Source organism: Salmo salar, chromosome ssa09, assembly GCF_905237065.1.
Source record: "Salmo salar chromosome ssa09, Ssal_v3.1, whole genome shotgun sequence".
Classification (NCBI taxonomy): domain Eukaryota; kingdom Metazoa; phylum Chordata; class Actinopteri; order Salmoniformes; family Salmonidae; genus Salmo; species Salmo salar.
In genome coordinates this window covers 88972519-88991944 of record NC_059450.1, presented here as the reverse complement: position 1 = coordinate 88991944, position 19426 = coordinate 88972519, and the positions used below count along the sequence as shown (strand labels likewise).

Here is a 19426-nt window from a genome sequence, read left to right as displayed (position 1 = left end):
GAAGCCTTCAGTGATGATCCTTGGCGCGGAACCTGTAGAGATGATCCATGGCATGGAGCCAGCAGCAACGGTCACTAGTCCGGAACCTATTATGACGCCTCCCAGTCCGGAGCCTCCGGCGACGCTTTTCCGTCCGGAGCCTCCAGCGACGCTCTTCAGTCCGGAGCCTCCAGCGACGCTCCCCAGTCCGGAGCCTCCAGCGACGCTCCCCAGTCCGGAGCCTCCAGCTACGCTCCCCAGTCCGGAGCCTCCAGCTACGCTCCCCAGTCCGGAGCCTCCATCTATGCTCCCCAGTCCGGAGCCTCCATCTACGCTCCCCAGTCCGGAGCCTCCAGCTATGCTCCCCAGTCCAGAGCCTCCAGCTGCGGTCCGCAGCCCAGTATCTTCAGCGGCGGTCCGCAGCCCGGAGTCTTCAGCGGCGGTCCGTAGCCCGGAGTCTTCAGCGGCGGTCCGCAGCCCGGAGTCTTCAGCAGCGGTCCGCAGCCCGGAGTCTTGGTCTCCTTTTAGACGACCCACGTTACATCGTGTTGTTGTTGGTTTAGTGTGTTCTAATTTTCTCAAAAGTGATTTGATTCTATGGATTCTTCAATCACAATGAGCTGATTTCTGACATGCTGTTCCTTCTTTTTGCTTAGTGTATTTCTGTATTGCTTTAGTGTATCACCATAGCGAAGCTAAGATTTTTTTGGTTCTCTGTGTTTTTGGTTGGATAGGTTTCTCAATTTATTTCTTAGGTTTTTACATTCCTCATCAAATAATTTCTCATTGTTGTTAGTTGTCTTAGGTTTTCTGCCGTAATTTCATATCTTAGCTGATAGGTCAAATATATTGTTCAGGCTTCCTACTGCTATGTTTACACCTTCAATGTTGCAGGAAAACATTTTGTCCAGAAGTTGTCTAGAAGGAATCGGATTTGTTGTTGGCAAATCGTTTTTTGGAAGGTTTCTACACTACCTTCCTTCCATCTATAGCATTTCATTAATAATATGTTGTTTGTTCGGCTTCAATACCTCATGATTGAGTATTGCTCTGTTCAAATAGACTATGATTTGCTGTGATCTGATAGGGGTGTCAATTGGCTGACTGTGAATGCTCTGAGAAACTATGGGTTGAGGTCGGTGATAAAGTAGTCTACAGTACTACTGCCAAGAGATGAGCTATAGGTGTACCTACTGTAGGAGTCCCCTCGAAGTCTACCATTGACTATGTACATACCCAGCATGCAACAGTGCTGCAGGAGTTGTGACCCATCTTTGTTGGTTATGTTGTCATAGTTGTGTCTAGGGGGGCATATTGGGGAGGGAATACTGCCACCTCCAGGTAGGTGTTTGTCCCCTTGTGTGCTAAGAGTGTCAGGTTCAATCATTTAGGTCACCACAGACTATAGTACGTGTCCTTGGGCCTGGAAATGGTTGATTTCCCCCTCTAGAATGGAGAAGCTGTCTTCATTAAACTATGGGGATTCTTGTGGGGGGATATAGGTAGCACACAGGAGGACTTTTTGGCTCCAGAGCGGTCTAAGGCACTGTATCTCAGTGCAAGAGGCATCACTACAGTCCCTGGTTCGAATCCAGGCTGTATCACATCCGGTCGTGATTGGGAGTCCCATAGGACGGCGCACAATTGGCCCAGCGTCGTCCAAGTTTTGCTGGGGTAGGCCGCCATTGTAAACTGACTTGCCGAGTTAAATAAAGGTTAAATAAAAAAAAATCTCTGAGATAATTTCCTTTTGACTTTCTAGCCAAACGTAAAATGTTCCTGTTTTGATTAATTGAATAGAGTGAGTTAGGTCTGCTCTATACCAAATTATCACACCCCTCTTCCCTGTTTCACACCTGGCAGTTTGGTGGATGGGACTACCAGCTCTCTGTAACCTAGACGGCAAGCAGTGGGTCCATCTCCTCTATACCATGTTTCTTGTAGGATGACAATGTCTGTATTTCTGATTTCTTTGGTGAAGTCCAGGCTCCTGCTCTTTAGGCCAAAGGCAGATGACCTCAGGCCTTGGATATTCCAGGATGAGATAGTGAACGCTTTGTGTTCCATAAAGTGTCCAATGTTGTTAGTTGTTAGTCGTTGTTAGTCTCTCTCTCTCCGCTGAGATAAAGGGAAGAGATGAGAGGGAGGAGAAGAAGAGAGAAGGATGGAGACAACAGAACAGAGGGAGGGGATGTAGGGTTGTCAACAAGACCATGTTGAGAAGAAACACCCAAAGCAGGTGGTGATTAGCTGCAGTAAGTCAGTGACTGTCTCTATTTACAAAAAAAACAGTATAGACTCTCTCTCTCTACACCCTCTATCTTTTCCCCCCTCTCTTGTTCTCTCTTTCTCTCACCCCCACTCCCTCTCTCTCTTTTTCACCCACTCCTTCCTTCCTTCCTTCCTTCCTTCCTTCCTTCCTTCCTTCCTTCCTTCCTTCCTTCCTTCCTTCCTTCCTTCCTTCCTTCCTTCCTTCCTTCCTTCCTTCCTTCCTTCCTTCCCCCACCTTGGGGAGGCCCATCCATCAGAGTGTGATATAGGGTCCAATGGCCTTGGTGCAGATGGCCTTGTTGCCCTGGCAGATTGGGTACCTCTTGAAAATCACAAATTTCAGAGCCAAGGTCATTTGGCCTTCAAGAGGTATCCAGTCTGCCAGGGCACCAAGGCCATATGCATCAAGGCCATTAACCAAAATAGACAATTAAATTGATTTGAAAAGTGAAAAACAGTTGCTATTCGGTTAGGAAAAACATTAGTCTATGTACAGTTGAAGTCGGAAGTTTACATACACTTAGGTTGGAGCCATTAAAACTCGTTTTTCAACCACTCCACACATTTCTTGTTAACTAAATATAGTTTTGGCAAGTCGGTTAGGACATCTATTTTCTACATGACACAAGTCATTTTTCCAACAATTGTTTACAGACAGATTATTTCACTTATAATTCACTGTATCACAATTCCAGTGGGTCAGAAGTTTAAATACACTAAGTTGACTGGGCCTTTAACCTGTCTGGGCTAGGGGGCAGTATTTTCACGGCCGGATGAAAAACGTACCCAATTTAAACAGGTTACTACTCTGGCCCAGAAACTAGAATATGCATATTATTAGTAGATTTGGATAGAAAACACTCTGAAGTTTCTAAAACTGCTTGAATGGTGTCTGTGAGTATAACAGAACTCATATGGCAGGCAAAAACCTGAGACAAATCCAAGCAGGAAGTGACAAGTCTGAGAATTGTAGTTCTTCTTTTGATTCTCTATCGAGGCTCCAGTGTCTGTGGGGTGACGTTGCACTTCCTAAGGCTTCCATTGGCTGTCTAAAGCCTTCAGAGAGTGGTTTGAGCCTTCTCCTGTCACTGGGCAGATTATAGGAGCTCAGTTACTGAGTGGTCTGCCTGGCAACAAAGGGATTGGATATGCTCGGTCCTGCGAGAGCGCCCCTCCTTCTTTTTCTTCTTCACTGAATATGCTATTGTTCGGTTGGAATATTATTGCAATTTTACGTTAAAAATACCATAAAGATTGATTTTAAACAGCATTTGACATGCTTCTAAATACGGTAATGGAACATTTTGACTTTTCGTCTCTCGTTCCGCACTCGCGCGTTATGCCTTTGGATAAGTGATCTGTACGCACGAACAAAACAAAGCTATTTGGACATAAATATGGATTATTTGGAACAAAAACAACATATCTTCTGGAAGTAGCAGTCCTGGGAGTGCATTCTGACGAAGATATTTTTGTAAATTGATGTGCACATTCACCAGTTGTTTTGGTGGGAATACATTTTCTGAATATCACGCGCCAATGTAAAATGCAGTTTTTGGATATAAATATGAACTTTATCGAACAAAACATACATGTATTGTGTAACATAATGTCCTAGGAGTGTCATCTGATGAAGATCGTCAAAGGTTAGTGCTTCATTTAGCTGTGTTTTGGGTTTTATTGACACATGTCCTTGCTTGGAAAATGGCTGTGTGATTATTTTTGTCTATGTACTCTCCTAACATAATCTAATGTTTTGCTTTCGCTGTAAAGCCTTTTTGAAATCGGACAATGTGGTTAGATTAACGAGAAGTGTATCTTTAAAGTGGTATAAAATAGTCGTATGTTTGAGAAAGTTGAATTATGACATTTTGTTGTTTTTGAATTTTTTGTAACATCATGTTACACAATACATCCATTCTTTTGTTCGATAAAGTTCATATTTATATATAAAAACAGCATTTTACATCGGCGCGTAACGTTGACTAACTATTTTCCCTCAAATGCATCCGGTGAAACAGCGCTACAATTTACTAAATTACTATTCGAAAACATTTTTAAAATGTAATATTGTCATTCTAAGATTTATAGATGAATATCTCTTGAAAGCACCTGTAATGCCAGATTTAAAAATAACTTTACTGGGTAATCACACTTTGCGATAAAAAGGGATGCGATACTCAGAACAATAGGCTAGCAATACAGGTCAGCGCCATCTTGGAACAATCGCATATCAAATCTAGTCTTGTATACTATTGTCAATAATCCCTTACCTTTGATTATCTTCATCCTTAGGCACTTCCAGAAATCCCAGGTCCACAACAAATGTATTTTCGTTTGAAAAAGTTCATCCTTTATGTTCCAATAGCTTGTTCTTGTTAGCGCGTTCTGAAGGCTGCACCAAAAGTTCCGACATGCGCGGGGCTACTCTTTCAACAAAATGCATTTTTTTCTTATTTAGGTTTGTTCAAACATGTCAAACGTTGTATAACATAAATCTTTAGGGCCTTTTTCAACCAGAGCTCCAATAAGATTCAAGGGGGACGATTGCATTGTCTTTATAAACGTTTCAAAATGGGAGGGTAGCCAGGGGCACCGGCGTCATAATGGTGATGGCCCTCCTCATGTGACCACGTTCCACAGCGTGTCATTCAGTCAGTTTTCACAGTAGGAGACTCAAATCACTCTGTAAAGACTGGGGACATCTAGTGGAAGCAATAGGAAGTGCTCAATGAACCATTGCTCACGGTGTGATTTATAGGCAACGAGATGAAGTTGAGTCCGCAATTCAGAATTCCACTTCCTGTTTCGATCTGTCTCGGGGTTTTGACTGCCATATGACTTATGTTATACTCACAGACACCATTCAAACAGTTTTAGAAACTTTAGGGTGTTTTCCATCCACAGGTATTAATTATATGCATATCCTAGCTTCTGAGTTTGAGTAGTAGGCCGTTTAAAATGGGCACGAATTTTTTTCAAAAAGCGCTGTAGCGCCCCCTATCCTAGGCGACCGTCAAGAGGTTAAGGACAACAAAGTCAAGGTATTGGAGTGGCCATCACAAAGCCCTGACCTCAAACCCATAGAAAATGTGTGGGCAGAAATGAAAAAGTGTGTGCGAGCAAGGAGGCCTACAAACCTGACTCAGTTACACCAGCTCAGTCAGGAGGGATGGGCCAAAATTCGCCCAACTTATTGTGAGAAGCTTGTGGAAGGCCACCCAAAATGTTTGACCCAAGTTAAACAATTTAACTTCTTATGGTTGTTTGCTCATGGCCTTATACAGCTCGTTGAGTGCGGCCTTAGTGCCAGCGTCAGTTTATGGTGGTAAATAGACGGCTACAAAAAAATATAGATGAAAACTCTCTTGGTAGAGAGTCTACAGCTTATGTGGTCTACAGCTTATCATGAGGTACTCTACCTCAGGTGAGCAATACCTCACAGTACCTTAATAACCTGTTATGGCTAGGGGGCAGTATTTTCACGGCTGGATAAAAAACGTACCCGATTTAATCTGGTTACTACTCCTGCCCAGTAACTAGAATATGCATATAATTGTTGGCTTTGGATAGAAAACACCCTAAAGTTTCTAAAACTGTTTGAATGGTGTCTGTGAGTATAACAGAACTCATATGGCAGGCAAAAACCTGAGAACATTTCATGCAGGAAGTGGCCTGTCTGACAAGGTGTCGTTCTTCTTGTCTCTGTTTATTGAAGAGTGAGGATCTTAGCTGTCCCGTGACACTTCCTACGGCTGCCATAGGTTCTCAGAAGGCGGCAAAAAGCGGAATCGTGGCTTTGCAGGCTCTGGCTGAAACAAAGTAGCGCGTTTGGGTAGTGGCTGGTTACAGTACTGTGAGACTCAGGCTCATGCCCGCGTCGACCAAAAGGTTTGTTTTCATTCCTCTGTTTAGCTAAATGGACATTCCCGGTCGGAATATTATCGCTTTTTTACGAGAAAAATTGCATAAAAATGGATTTTAAACAGCGGTTGACATGCTTCGAAGTACGGTAATGGAATATTTAGATTTTTTTTGTCACGAATTGCGCCATGCGCACGACCCTTCTTTACCATTTGGATAGTGTCTGGGACGCACGAACAAAACGCCGCTATTCGGATATAACGATGGATTATTTTGGACCAAACCAACATTTGTTATTGAAGTAGCAGTCCTGGGAGTGCATTCTGACGAAGACAACAAAAGGTAATCAAACTTTTATAATAGTAAATCTGATATTGGTGAGTGCTAAACTTGCTGGGTGTCTAAATAGCTAGCCCGTGATGCCTGGGCTATGTACTTAGAATATTGCAAAATGTGCTTTCACCAAAAAGCTATTTTAAAATCGGACATATCGAGTGAATAGAGGAGTTATGTATCTATAATTCTTAAAATAATTGTTATGCTTTTTGTGAACGTTTATCGTGAGTAATTTAGTAAATTACACATGCTAATGTAAAAAGCTGTTTTTTGATATAAATATGAACTTGATTGAACAAAACATGCATGTATTGTATAACATAATGTCCTAGGTGTGTCATCTGATGAAGATCATCAAAGGTTAGTGCTGCATTTAGCTGTCTTCTGGGTTTTTGTGTCTGATTATTTCTGCCTTGGTACTCTGCTGACATAATCTAATGTTTTGCTTTCGCTGTAAAGCCTTTTTGAAATCGAACAGTGTGGTTAGATAAAGGAGAATCTTATCTTTAAAATGCTGTGAAATAGTCATATGTTTGAAAAATTGAAGTTTTTGTATTTTTGAGGAATTTGTCATTTGCGCCACGCCTATCATTGGATATTGGAGCAGGTGTTCCGCTAGCGGAACGTCTAGATGTAAGAGGTTAATATTAGACATTGCGCACCAGCTGTTATTGACAAATAAACACACACTCTCACCTCTCGTCAGACGTAGCTGTTCTGTCCTGCCGATGCACTGAAAACCCAGCCAACAGTATATTATCCGTGTCGTCGTTCAGCCACGACTCGGTGAAACATAAGATATTACAGTTTTTAACCTCTATGGGCTAGGTGGGACGCTTGCGTCCCACCTACTCAACAGCCAGTGGAATCCCGTGGCGCGATATTCAAATACCTTAGAAATGCTATTACTTCAATTTCTCAAACATATGACTATTTTACACCATTTTAAAGACAAGACTCTCGTTAATCTAACCACACTGTCCGATTTCAAAAAGGCTTTACAACGAAAGCAAAACATTAGATTATGTCAGCAGAGTACCCAGCCAGAAATAATCAGACACCCATTTTTCAAGCTAGCATATAATGTCACAAAAACCAAAACCACAGCTAAATGCAGCACTAACCTTTGATGATCTTCATCAGATGACACCCCTAGGACATTATGTTATACAATACATGCATGTTTTGTTCAATCAAGTTCATATTTATATCAAAAAACAGCTTTTTACATTAGCATGTGACTAGCATGTGACTAGCATTCCCACCGAACACTTCCGGTGAATTTACTAAATTACTCACGATAAACGTTCACAAAAAACATAACAATTATTTTAAAGAATTATAGATACAGAACTCCTTTATGCAATCGCGGTGTCCAATTTTAAAATAGCTTTTCGGTGAAAGCACATTTTGCAATATTCTGAGTAGATAGCCCGGCCATCACGGGCTAGCTATTTTGACACCCACCAAGTGTGGTACTCACCAAACTTAGATTTACTATTAAAAAATTGGATTACCTTTGCTGTTCTTCGTCAGAATGCACTCCCAGGACTTCTACTTCGATAACAAATGTTGGTTTGGTTCCAAATAATCCATAGTTATTTCCGAATAGCGGTGTTTTGTTCGTGCGTTCAAGACACTATCCGAAGGGTAAAGAAGGGTGACGCGCCCGGCGCGTTTCGTGACAAAAAAATTCTAAATATTCCATTACCGTACTTCGAAGCATGTCAAACGCTGTTTAAAATCCATTTTTATGCGATTTTTCTCGTAAAAAAGCGATAATATTCCGACCGGGAAACCCTGTTTTCGTTCAAAGACGAAAAAATTAAAACATGGTGTCGGCTCGTGCACGCGCCCCCAGTCTCATTGTTCTCAGATTGACTACTATCCAAATGCGCTACTGTTTTTCAGCCTGCAAAGTCACCATTCAACGTTCTGGCGCCTTCTGAGAGCCTATGGGAGCGTTAGAAAATGTCACGTTATGCCAGAGATCCCCTGTTTTGGATATAGATGATCAAGAAGGCCAAGAAATTGTCAGAGAGAACTTTTCCTGTTTGGAATCTTCTCAGGTTTTGGCCTGCCAAATGAGTTCTGTTATACTCACAGACACCATTCAAACAGTTTTAGAAACTTTAGGGTGTTTTCTATCCAAATCAAACAATTATATGCATATTCTAGTTACTGGGCAGGAGTAGTAACCAGATTAAATCGGGTACGTTTTTTATGCGGCCATGCAAATACTGCCCCCTATCCCCAACAGGTTAATGTCCCTTTGGTAGGATAGTTTCAAACAGAGTTCATCCAGTTTATTCTCCAGTGATTGCACGTTGGCTAATAGAACGGATGATAGAGGCTGGTTACCCTCTCACCAACAAATTCTTACAAGACAAAAACTGACCTTAGATCAGCGACTATGGAGAAGTTAACTTAACGGTACCGTCCCACCTGGCCAACATCCGGTGAAATTGCAGAGCGTGAAATTCAAACTACAGTATTATAAATATTTAACTTTCATAAAATAAGTAATTAATCAAAATAAAGATTAACTTCTTGTTAATCCAGCCGCTCTGTCAGATTTCAAAAAGGCTTTACGGCGAAAGCACACCATGCGATTATCTGAGGACAGCGCCCCGCATACAAAAGCATGAAAAACATATTTCAACCAGGCAGGTGAGCCACGAAAGTCAGAAATAGCGATATAATAAATTCCTTACCTTTGATGATCTTCTTCTGTAGGCACTCCAAATATCACAAATGGTCCTTTTGTTCGATAATGTCATTCTTTATATCCATAAAAACTCAGTTTAGCTGTCACGCTTCAGTCAATAATCCACCCAGTTTCCCTCCATCAAAATGCATACAAAATGAATCCCAAACGTTACTAATAAACTTTTCCAAACAAGTGAAACAACGTTTATAATCAAACCTTAGGTACCCTTATACGTAAATAAACGATCAAATTTAAGATGGAGAATCGTTATTGTCTTTACCGGAGAAAAATACCAAAGAACATGCTGTCTTCCACGTGCTTGGAAACACTACAGCCAAAATGGGAGCCACCTAGAAAAACTACAATTTGTGGCTCATTTTTCCAAAATCCAGCATGAAACTCTTTCTAAAGACTTTTGACATCTAGTGGAAGCCCTGGGAACTGCAATCTGGGAGGATTTCGCCTTATAATAAAAGTGACAGACATTGAAAACAGTGGTAGGCTGAATTTTTTTTGGGGGGGGGGTTTGTCCTCTTGGTTTCGCCTGCTATATCAGTTCTGTTATACTCACAGACATAATTTTAACAGTTTTAGAAACTTTAGAGTGTTTTCTATCCTAGCTTCTGGGCCTGAGTAACAATGTCACAGCTGTCTTTGTCCTCAGACGAAACAGAGAAGTCCTCGTCTGAGAAAGTAGACCAATATGCAGCGGAGTTCGTGTTCATCTTTGAATTTAATTAATCAAGAACGCTTTACAAAAAACAAGAAAACTGACAGCCAAAACAGTCCTGTCAGGTGCAAACACTAACAGAAACAGCTAACAGATTTGCGGGCTAACATAACGCAGTGCAAATACAACTACCCACAAAAACCCAAACCAAACACACACCTCTATATAGGACTCTCAATCAGAGGCAACTAGCAACACCTGCCTCCAATTGAGAGTCCAACACCCAAACCTAAACATAGAAAAACTAAACTAGACAGAACGTAGAAAACATACAAAACACAAACCCTCTGCCATGTCCTAACCAAAACTAATACACTTACTCCCTCTGCTGGTCAGGACGTGACAGTACCCCCCCCCCCAAAGGTGCAGACCCCGAATGCACCTAAAAGAAAAGACAAAAACCCCCAAACAACAAAAAATATCCCCCTAAACTAAAGGAAGGGAAGGGAGGGTGGCTGCCGTCAACTACGGCACTGTGCTACACCCCCCCTCCCCAACCCACCTATATAGGAGGCGGCTCAGGTGCGGGACGTGGACCTCACTCCACCTTCGGCGTCGCCCACTTAGGTGGCGCCCCTGGCTGCACCCACTTAGGTGGCGCCCCTGGCTGCGCCCGGCTGGCGGGCGGCGATGGCTGCGCCCGGCTGGCGGGTGTCCCTTGCTGCGCCCGGCTGGCGGGCGGCGATGGCTGCGCCCGGCTGGCGGGACACTCTGGCAGATCCGGAACGGCGGGCCACTCTGGCAGATCCGGAACGGCGGGCCACTCTGGCAGATCCGAAACGGCGGGCCACTCTGGCAGATCCGAAACGGCGGGCCACTCTGGCAGCTCCGGGCAGACGGGCCACTCTGGCAGCTCCGGGCAGACGGGCCACTCTGGCAGCTCCGGGCAGACGGGCCACAGGACAGTAAAGCCAGTGCCTGTTTGTTCTGATAGGACAGAAAGTTCAGTGCCTGTTCGTTCTGATAGGACAGAAAGGTCAGTGCCTGTTCGTTCTGATAGGACTGTAAGGCCAGTGCCTGTTCGTTCTGATAGGACAGAAAGGTCAGTGCCTGTTCATTCTGATAGGACAGAAAGGCCAGTGCCTGTTCATTCTGATAGGACAGAAAGGTCAGTGCCTGTTCGTTCTGATAGGACAGAAAGGTCAGTGCCTGTTCGTTCTGGTAGGACGCACGCCGTTACATCCACGATGTGTCTGTCTTAAGTTGTAGCCTACCTCAGAGCTGTGATGCCTGTGAGAAGGACCCAATGACGTGATGGGCTTGGCTAATAAGAATTTACATATTGTATCTGAGAGAGTCATGTGAGGGACAGGTGCTTCGGGGTAGGCTACGGCGATTGGCAGCCAGGTGAAGGGAATTATAATGATTATATTCAGCACAATGGCAACTTTGGCCAAAAAGCCTACGTTTATTTAGAGGGAATTACGGCCCCACAAGGAGGCATCGACGACCATAGCCGCTGATGCTGCCGGGAAATTCAAGCCCTTGTCCAGTGACATCAAAGACAGACCATGTCACTCTACGGAGCGAGAAGTGGGTCAAACTTCTCTATTAGACAGACCACATGTTGACTTATACCAGCCCGGCCCCCACCAATGTCACCAAGGCTGAAGGCATAGAAATATATAGACATAGATTGGACATGTCTCTTCTATTGATTCTAACTCTGTGTGCTGAAGGCTTGGTTCTCAAGGACTCAGTGTGTTCGTCACCTCACAGGAGTGACTGTGGATAAGTCCTGACACGCCTGGTCAGCCCCGATGGCCAGAAATACTTCTCTTTCTCAATCCTTAGTTCATGAACTGTTACCTTGAGCGGTAGGTAGCCTAGTGGTTAGAGCGTTTGGCCAGTAACCGAAAGGTTGCTAGATTGAATCCCCGAGCTGACAAGGTAAAAATCGGTCATTTTGCCCCTGAACAAGGTAGTTAACCCACTGTTCCTAGGCCATCATTGTAAATAAAAATGTGTTCTTAACTGACTCAGTTATTTAATTGACAGTGTGTGCATTCCAAAAAGCACCCTATTTTGACGCTGGTTAAAAGGCACCCTATTCCGTATAGCGTAGAGACCCTGGTCAAAAGGCACCCTATTCCGTATAGCGTAGATACCCTGGTCAAAAGGCACCCTATTCCGTATAGCGTAGATACCCTGGTCAAAAGGCACCCAATTCCGTATAGCGTAGATACCCTGGTCAAAAGGCACCCTATTCCGTATAGCGTAGATACCCTGGTCAAAAGGCACCCTATTCCGTATAGCGTAGATACCCTGGTCAAAAGGGACACTATTCCGTATAGCGTAGAGACCCTGGTCAAAAGGCACCCTATTCCGTATAGCGTAGACCCTGGTCAAAAGGCACCCTATTCCGTATAGCGTAGATACCCTGGTCAAAAGGCACCCTATTCCGTATAGCGTAGATACCCTGGTCAAAAGGCACCCTATTCCGTATAGCGTAGGAGAGATGGAAATGGAAAGAGAGAGAGAGATGGAAACATATTTCCCTCAGATTACACAGACCTACAAAAAATTTGAAAACAAACACCATTTTGTTAAACTCCCATATCTACTGGGTGAAATACCAGTGTGTGCCATCACAGCAGCAATATTTGTGACCTGTTACCACAAGAAAAGGGCAACCAGTGAAGAACAAACACCATTGTAAATATAATATTTATGTTTAATTATTTTTTCAGTGTTTATTTATCTTTTATTTATTATCTATTCCACTTGCTTTGGCAATGCAAACATATGTTTACCATGCAATAAAGCCCCCTCAAAAAAATTGAGAGAGAGAGAGAGAGAGAGAGAGAGAGAGAGAGAGAGAGAGAGAGAGAGAGAGAGAGAGAGAGAGAGAGAGAGAGAGAGAGAGAGAGAGAGAGAGAGAGAGAGAGAGAGAGAGAGAGAGAGATTTCCCTCAGATTACACAGACCCACAAAGAACTTCAAAAAAAAAGTGAGAGAGATGGAAATAGAAATAAAGAGAGACCGATAGAGGGAGGGAGAGAGAGATGGGAAGAGAGAAAGAGAGAGAGTGCGATAGAGATAGAGGGAGAAAGAGAGAGAGATGGAAATTGAAATAGAAAGAAAGAGAGAGCGATATAGAGAAGGATTTTGTGTAGTCGTGTGCGACAGAGCGTGAAACATCAGAGAGTAACCTTGCGCTCTCTAACTTGTATACCCAGAAAGAAACACACCAAAAGACACACGGTTCTAACCAACTGACCATGAGATACAGAGCAAGCAGCAGATGAGAAGAGACAGTCTAACCTCAATGTAATTACAGTGTAGCTCCTGGGCTATCTCAAACAATGAAGCGGATAACACACAGAACAGCACAGAACACTAACACCAACAGGCCTAGTGGGAGAGGAGAAAAGAGGAGAAGAGAGGAGACCATAAAAGAGGAGAGGTGAGGAGAAAAGAGGAGAGGAGAGAAGAGAGGAGACCATAAAAGAGGAGAGGAGAGGAGAAAAGAGGAGAGGAGAGGAGAAGAGAAAAGTGGAGAGGAGAGGTGAGGTGAGGAGAAAAGAGGAGAGGAGAGAAGAAGAGAAAAGAGGAGAGGAGAGGAGAGGGAGGGGTGAGGAGAGGAGAGGGAGGGGTGAGGAGAGGAGGGGTGAGGAGATGCTGTATTTGCTGTGTGTGTGTATGCCTGGAGCCAGAGCACTGACACGTCACACAACCATCTGCCTGCTGTGACACTGCTGACTCTACAGACACGCTGCTGAGAAGGTGTGTGTGTGTGTGTCTGTGTGTGTCTACAGACAGCTCGTGCTTGTTGCTCTGTTGACAGTTCTCTACATAGTGACCTAACCCCTCCGTCTCCTGTCAGATGACACAATAATTCTACAGACTAACAAAACAATTCCAAACATTTATACAGCCACCAAAGAATTTGTACACACACACACACACACACACACACACACACACACACACACACACACACACACACACACACACACACACACACACACACACACACACTCAATAAGGCAAGGAACTACATGGGAGCCTAAAGAATGAATAGTGAATAATGCCACAACATCCAATAACAGGAGAAAGATTGATGTAGGCCTAATAATAATTCAATCATACAGACCTGGACATTGGGGAGGAGAGACAGGGGAGGGGAGACAGGGGGAGGGGAGATAGGGGGGTTAGGGGGAGGAGAGGGGGATAGGGGGAGGAGAGGGGGAGTGGAGACAGGGGAGGAGAGGGGAGATAGGGGGGTTAGGGGAGGGAGATAGGGGGGTTAGGGGGAGGAGAGGGGGATAGGGGGAGGAGAGGGGGAGTGGAGACAGGGGAGGAGAGGAGAGGGGAGATTGGGGAGACGGGGAGGAGAGCCTGGGGATACTGAAGACAGTGCAGCAGTGTGGGTCCTGGGGATCTCTGGACAGACTGAAAACAGTGCAGCAGTGTGGGTCCTGGGGGAACTCTGGACAGACTGAAGACAGTGCTGCGGTGTGGATCCTGGGGGAACTCTGGACAGACTGAAGACAGTGCAGCAGTGTGGGTCCTGGGGATCTCTGGACAGACTGAAGACAGTGCAGCAGTGTGGGTCCTGGGGATCTCTGGACAGACTGAAGACAGTGGACTGGGGCTGACAGGGACTGAGCTGTCCAGGCTTGGTGTAGAGCTGGACTAGGGCTGACAGGGACTGAGCTGTCCAGGCTTGGTGTAGAGCTGGACTGGGGCTGACAGGGACTGAGCTGTCCAGGCTTGGTGTAGAGCTGGACTGGGGCTGACAGGGACTGAGCTGTCCAGGCTTGGTGTAGAGATGGACTGGGGCTGACAGGGACTGAGCTGTCCAGGCTTGGTGTAGAGCTGGACTGGGGCTGACAGGGACTGAGCTGTCCAGGCTTGGTGTAGAGATGGACTGGGGCTGACAGGGACTGAGCTGTCCAGGCTTGGTGTAGAGCTGGACTGGGGCTGACAGGGACTGGTCGCAATGAGCTTTGCAATTCGGGGAGACATTAGGTTTGTGGATATACGTGATGTGAGGTACAGTATGAATTTGATGCTGATGATGCTGATGATGAAGATGATGACACAATTAAGCAGGGGGATGGATTGTTTACGAAATTAAAAAGACAAAATGCACATTTCTAATATCAAATTCTGTGAATGATTATGTAGAGATGTCGTTTGCCAGCCAGACAGACACACAGAAACCATGACATGTCAGACAGCAACAGCTACTGAAGGTAGTCTAAGACGACTCACAGCAAGTCCCCTACCTTGACCCCTAACCCTTAACATAACCCCAAATACATACCCCCATCCTGACACTCAGTCCCCTACCTTGACCCCTAACCCTTAACATAACCCCAAATACATACCACACAAATACATACCCCCATCCTGACACCCAGTCCCCTAATTGAAGCAACTTATTCAATAAATATTACTAAGGATGAGCTAACAAAACCATTGATGAATCAGAGAAGAAGGGGAATGTGAGGGGAAAGAGAGGAAAGAGCGGAAAGAGGGGAAAGAGAGGAAAGAGGAAAGAGAGGTAACAGGGGAAACAGGTAAAATAGGGGAAACAGGAGTAAGACGGGAAACAGGGGAAAGAGAGGGAACAGGGGAAAGAGAGGGAACAGGGGAAAGAGGGGAAAGAGAGGAAAGAGAGGGAACAGGGGAAAGAGGGGAAAGAGGGGAAAGAGGGGAAAGAGAGGAAAGAGGGGAAACAGGGGAAAGAGGGGAAAGAGAGGAAAGAGAGGAAACAGGGGAAAGAGGGAAAAGAGAGGAAACAGGGAAAATAGAGGAAAGAGGGGAAAGAGGGGAAAGAGGGTAAAAGGGGAAAGAGAGGAAACAGGGGAAAGAGAGGAAATGGGAAAGAGGGGAAGGAGGGGAAAGAGAGGAAAGAGAGGAAACAGGGAAAAGAGGGGAAAGGGGGGAAAGAGAGGAAACAGGGGTAAGAGGGGAGAGAGAGGAAATAGGGGAAAGAGGAAATAGGGGAAAGAGAGGAAAGAGAGGAAACGGGGAAAAGAGAGGAAAGAGGGGAAAGAGGAAAGAGGGGAAAGAGAGGAAATAGGGGAAAGAGGGGAAAGAGAGGAAACGGGAAAGAGAGGAAAGAGAGGAAAGAGAGGAAAGAAGGGAAAGAGGGGAAGAGAGGTGAGGAGAAAGAGAGGAAAGATGGGAAAGAGAGGAAAGAGAGGAAAGAGGGGAAAGAGGGGAAAGAGAGGAAAGTGGGAAAGAGGGGAAAGAGAGGAAACAGGGGAAAGAGAGGAAAGAGGAAACAGGGGAAAGAGGGGAAGATAGGAAGTAGGGGAAAGAGAGGAAAGAGGGGAAAGAGAGGAAAGAGAGAAAAGAGGGGAAAGAGGGGAAAGAGAGGAAAGAGAGGAAACAGGGGAAACAGGGGGAAAGAGGGGGAAGAGAGGAAAGAGAGGAAAGAGAGGAAAGAGAGGAAACAGGGGAAAGAGGGAAAAGAGGGGAAAGAGAGGAAAGAGAGGAAACAGGGGAAAGAGGGGGAAAGAGGGGGAAGAGAGGAAAGAGAGGAAAGAGAGGAAACAGGGGAAAAGAGAGGAAAGAGGGGAAAGAGGAAAGAGGGGAAAGAGAGGAAATAGGGGAAAGAGGGGAAAGAGAGGAAACGGGAAAGAGAGGAAAGAGAGGAAAGAGAGGAAAGAAGGGAAAGAGCGGAAGAGAGGTGAGGAGAAAGAGAGGAAAGATGGGAAAGAGAGGAAAGAGAGGAAAGAGGGGAAAGAGGGGAAAGAGAGGAAAGTGGGAAAGAGGGGAAAGAGAGGAAAGTGGGAAAGAGGGGAAAGAGGGGAAACAGGGGAAAGAGAGGAAAGAGGAAACAGGGGAAAGAGGGGAAGATAGGAAGTAGGGGAAAGAGAGGAAAGAGGGGAAAGAGAGGAAAGAGAGAAAAGAGGGGAAAGAGGGGAAAGAGAGGAAAGAGAGGAAACAGGGGAAACAGGGGTAAGAGGGGAGAGAGAGGAAATAGGGGAAAGAGGAAATAGGGGAAAGAGAGGAAAGAGAGGAAACGGGGAAAAGAGAGGAAAGAGGGGAAAGAGGAAAGAGGGGAAAGAGAGGAAATAGGGGAAAGAGGGGAAAGAGAGGAAACGGGAAAGAGAGGAAAGAGAGGAAAGAGAGGAAAGAAGGGAAAGAGGGGAAGAGAGGTGAGGAGAAAGAGAGGAAAGATGGGAAAGAGAGGAAAGAGAGGAAAGAGGGGAAAGAGGGGAAAGAGAGGAAAGAGAGGAAAGTGCGAAAGAGGGGAAAGAGAGGAAAGAGGGGAAGATAGGAAGTAGGGGAAAGAGAGGAAAGAGGGGAAAGAGAGGAAAGAGAGAAAAGAGGGGAAAGAGAGGAAAGAGGGGAAGATAGGAAGTAGGGGAAAGAGAGGAAAGAGGGGAAAGAGAGGAAAGAGAGAAAAGAGGGGAAAGAGGGGAAAGAGAGGAAAGAGAGGAAACAGGGGAAACAGGGGGAAAGAGGGGGAAGAGAGGAAAGAGAGGAAAGAGAGGAAACAGGGGAAAGAGGGAAAAGAGGGGAAAGAGAGGAAAGAGAGGAAACAGGGGAAAGAGGGGGAAAGAGGGGGAAGAGAGGAAAGAGAGGAAAGAGAGGAAACAGGGAAACGGGAAAGAGGGGAAAGAGAGGAAAGAGGGGAAAGAGAGGAAAGAGAGGAAAGAGGGAAAATAGGGGAAAGAGAGGAAAGAGAGGAAAGAGGGAAAAGAGGGGAAAGAGAGGAAAGAGAGGAAACAGGGAAACGGGAAATAGGGGAAAGAGAGGAAAGAGAGGAAACAGGGGAAACAGGGAGAAAGAGGGGGAAGAGAGGAAAGAGAGGAAACAGGGAAACGGGAAAGAGGGGAAAGAGAGGAAAGAGGGGAAAGAGAGGAAAGAGAGGAAAGAGAGGAAACAGGGAAACGGGAAAGAGGGGAAAGAGAGGAAAGAGAGGAAACAGGGGAAACAGGGAGAAAGAGGGGGAAGAGAGGAAAGAGAGGAAACAGGGAAACGGGAAAGAGGGGAAAGAGAGGAAAGAGAGGAAACAGGGGAAACAGGGAGAAAGAGGGGGAAGAGAGGAAAGAGAGGAAAGAGAGGAAACAGGGAAACGGGAAAGAGGGGAAAGGGAGGAAAGAGAGGAGACAGGGGAAAGAGGGAAAAGAGGGGAAAACAGCAGAAAAGGCTTTTGTCTGTAGCTCTGTGAGAATAACTTAACATCAATACAGAGTGAATGAGAACACATGTTAATACAATCTTGAATTGAATGCACATTAGCAGTTAATGTTTCGTTGAATGCAACTCAACATGTATATTCTCTATTGTTGCCTCTTATTGTTCATCTGGCTTATCTCTATATACACCTCAGAGAGGAGAGCTTCACAGTAACCTAGACAAGAGAGCTTCACAGTAACCTAGAGAAGAGAGCTTCACAGTAACCTAGAGAAGAGAGCTTCACAGTAACCTAGAGAAGAGAGCTTCACAGTAACCTAGAGAAGAGAGTTTCACAGTAACCTAGAGAAGATAGCTTCAACGTAAACTAGAGAAGATAGCTTCACAGTAACCTAGAGAAGAGAAGATAGCTTCAAAGTAAACTAGAGAACGGAGCTTCACAGTAATCAAGAGAAGAGAGATAGCTTCAAAGTAAACTAGAGAAGAGAGCTTCATAGTAACCTAGAGAAGAGATGATAGCTTCAAAGTAAACTAGAGAAGAGAAGAGTGCTTTATAGTAACCTAGAGAAGAGAAGATAGCTTCATAGTAAACTAGAGAAGATAGCTTCATAGTAACCTAGAGAAGAGAAGATAGCTTCACAGTAACCTAGAGAAGAAAGCTTCACAGTAACCTAGAGAAGAGAAGAAAGCTTCATAGTAACCCAGAGAAGAGAAGATAGCTTCACAGTATCCTAGAGAAGAGAAGATAGCTTCACAGTAACCTAGAGAAGAAAGCTTCAGAGTATCCTAGAGAAGAGAAGATAGCTTCACAGTATCCTAGAGAAGAGAAGATAGCTTCACAGTAACCTAGAGAAGATAGCTTCACAGTAACCTAGAGAAGAAAGCTTCACAGTATCCTAGAGAAGAGAAGAAAGCTTCACAGTAACATAGAGAAGAGAGGCGCACAGGAATGGACTGACTCACCCCTGGTACTCATGATGCTCACAGGTTCTCATCCAAGACGATGTTCCCAGAAAATGATTTCCAGAGCAGCTATAATTCCAATAAACCGAAATATCCTTTCCACTCTGTGACTTTTCAATGCGAAGATATGGAGACCCGAAGAAAGACAGAGAGAAAGAGCGACAGGAAGAGAGGATGAGAGAGGGTGCTCTGGAATCCAATTCGTAAATGACAACCCTCCTCCTCTTCTTCAATGGTCGATGAGAAAAATAACTTCAGGCAGCCTGGAAAGATACAATGTTGCTCAGTCGCATTCCATGTTTTTGATGTTGTCAGTCCCGGTTGATTCCACAGTGTTCTCTCAAAGCGCTGACCATGGTTGGGACTGCCGTGCGCTCGCTCTCCTCTCTCCCAGTTGGTATGTGAAAAGCGCTCGCGCTCCAACGTCAAGCTCCCATCCCTCTGGAGCGACGTCACCGGAGCAGAGCGCGC

The 19426-nt window shown here is 45.0% G+C and overlaps 1 protein-coding gene across 2 annotated transcripts in view; it reads right to left on the bottom strand.

Moving 5' to 3' along the window:
* Positions 1-19426, bottom strand: part of LOC106612141 (actin-binding LIM protein 3) — a 123904-nt gene extending 104478 nt beyond the window's left edge. For both annotated transcript variants that reach the window (XM_045724179.1, XM_045724180.1), the window contains exon 1: positions 18956-19426. In XM_045724179.1, the coding sequence (XP_045580135.1) occupies positions 18956-18968 (13 nt within the window). In that variant the 5' untranslated portion in view covers positions 18969-19426. The remainder of the gene's footprint in view (positions 1-18955) is intronic.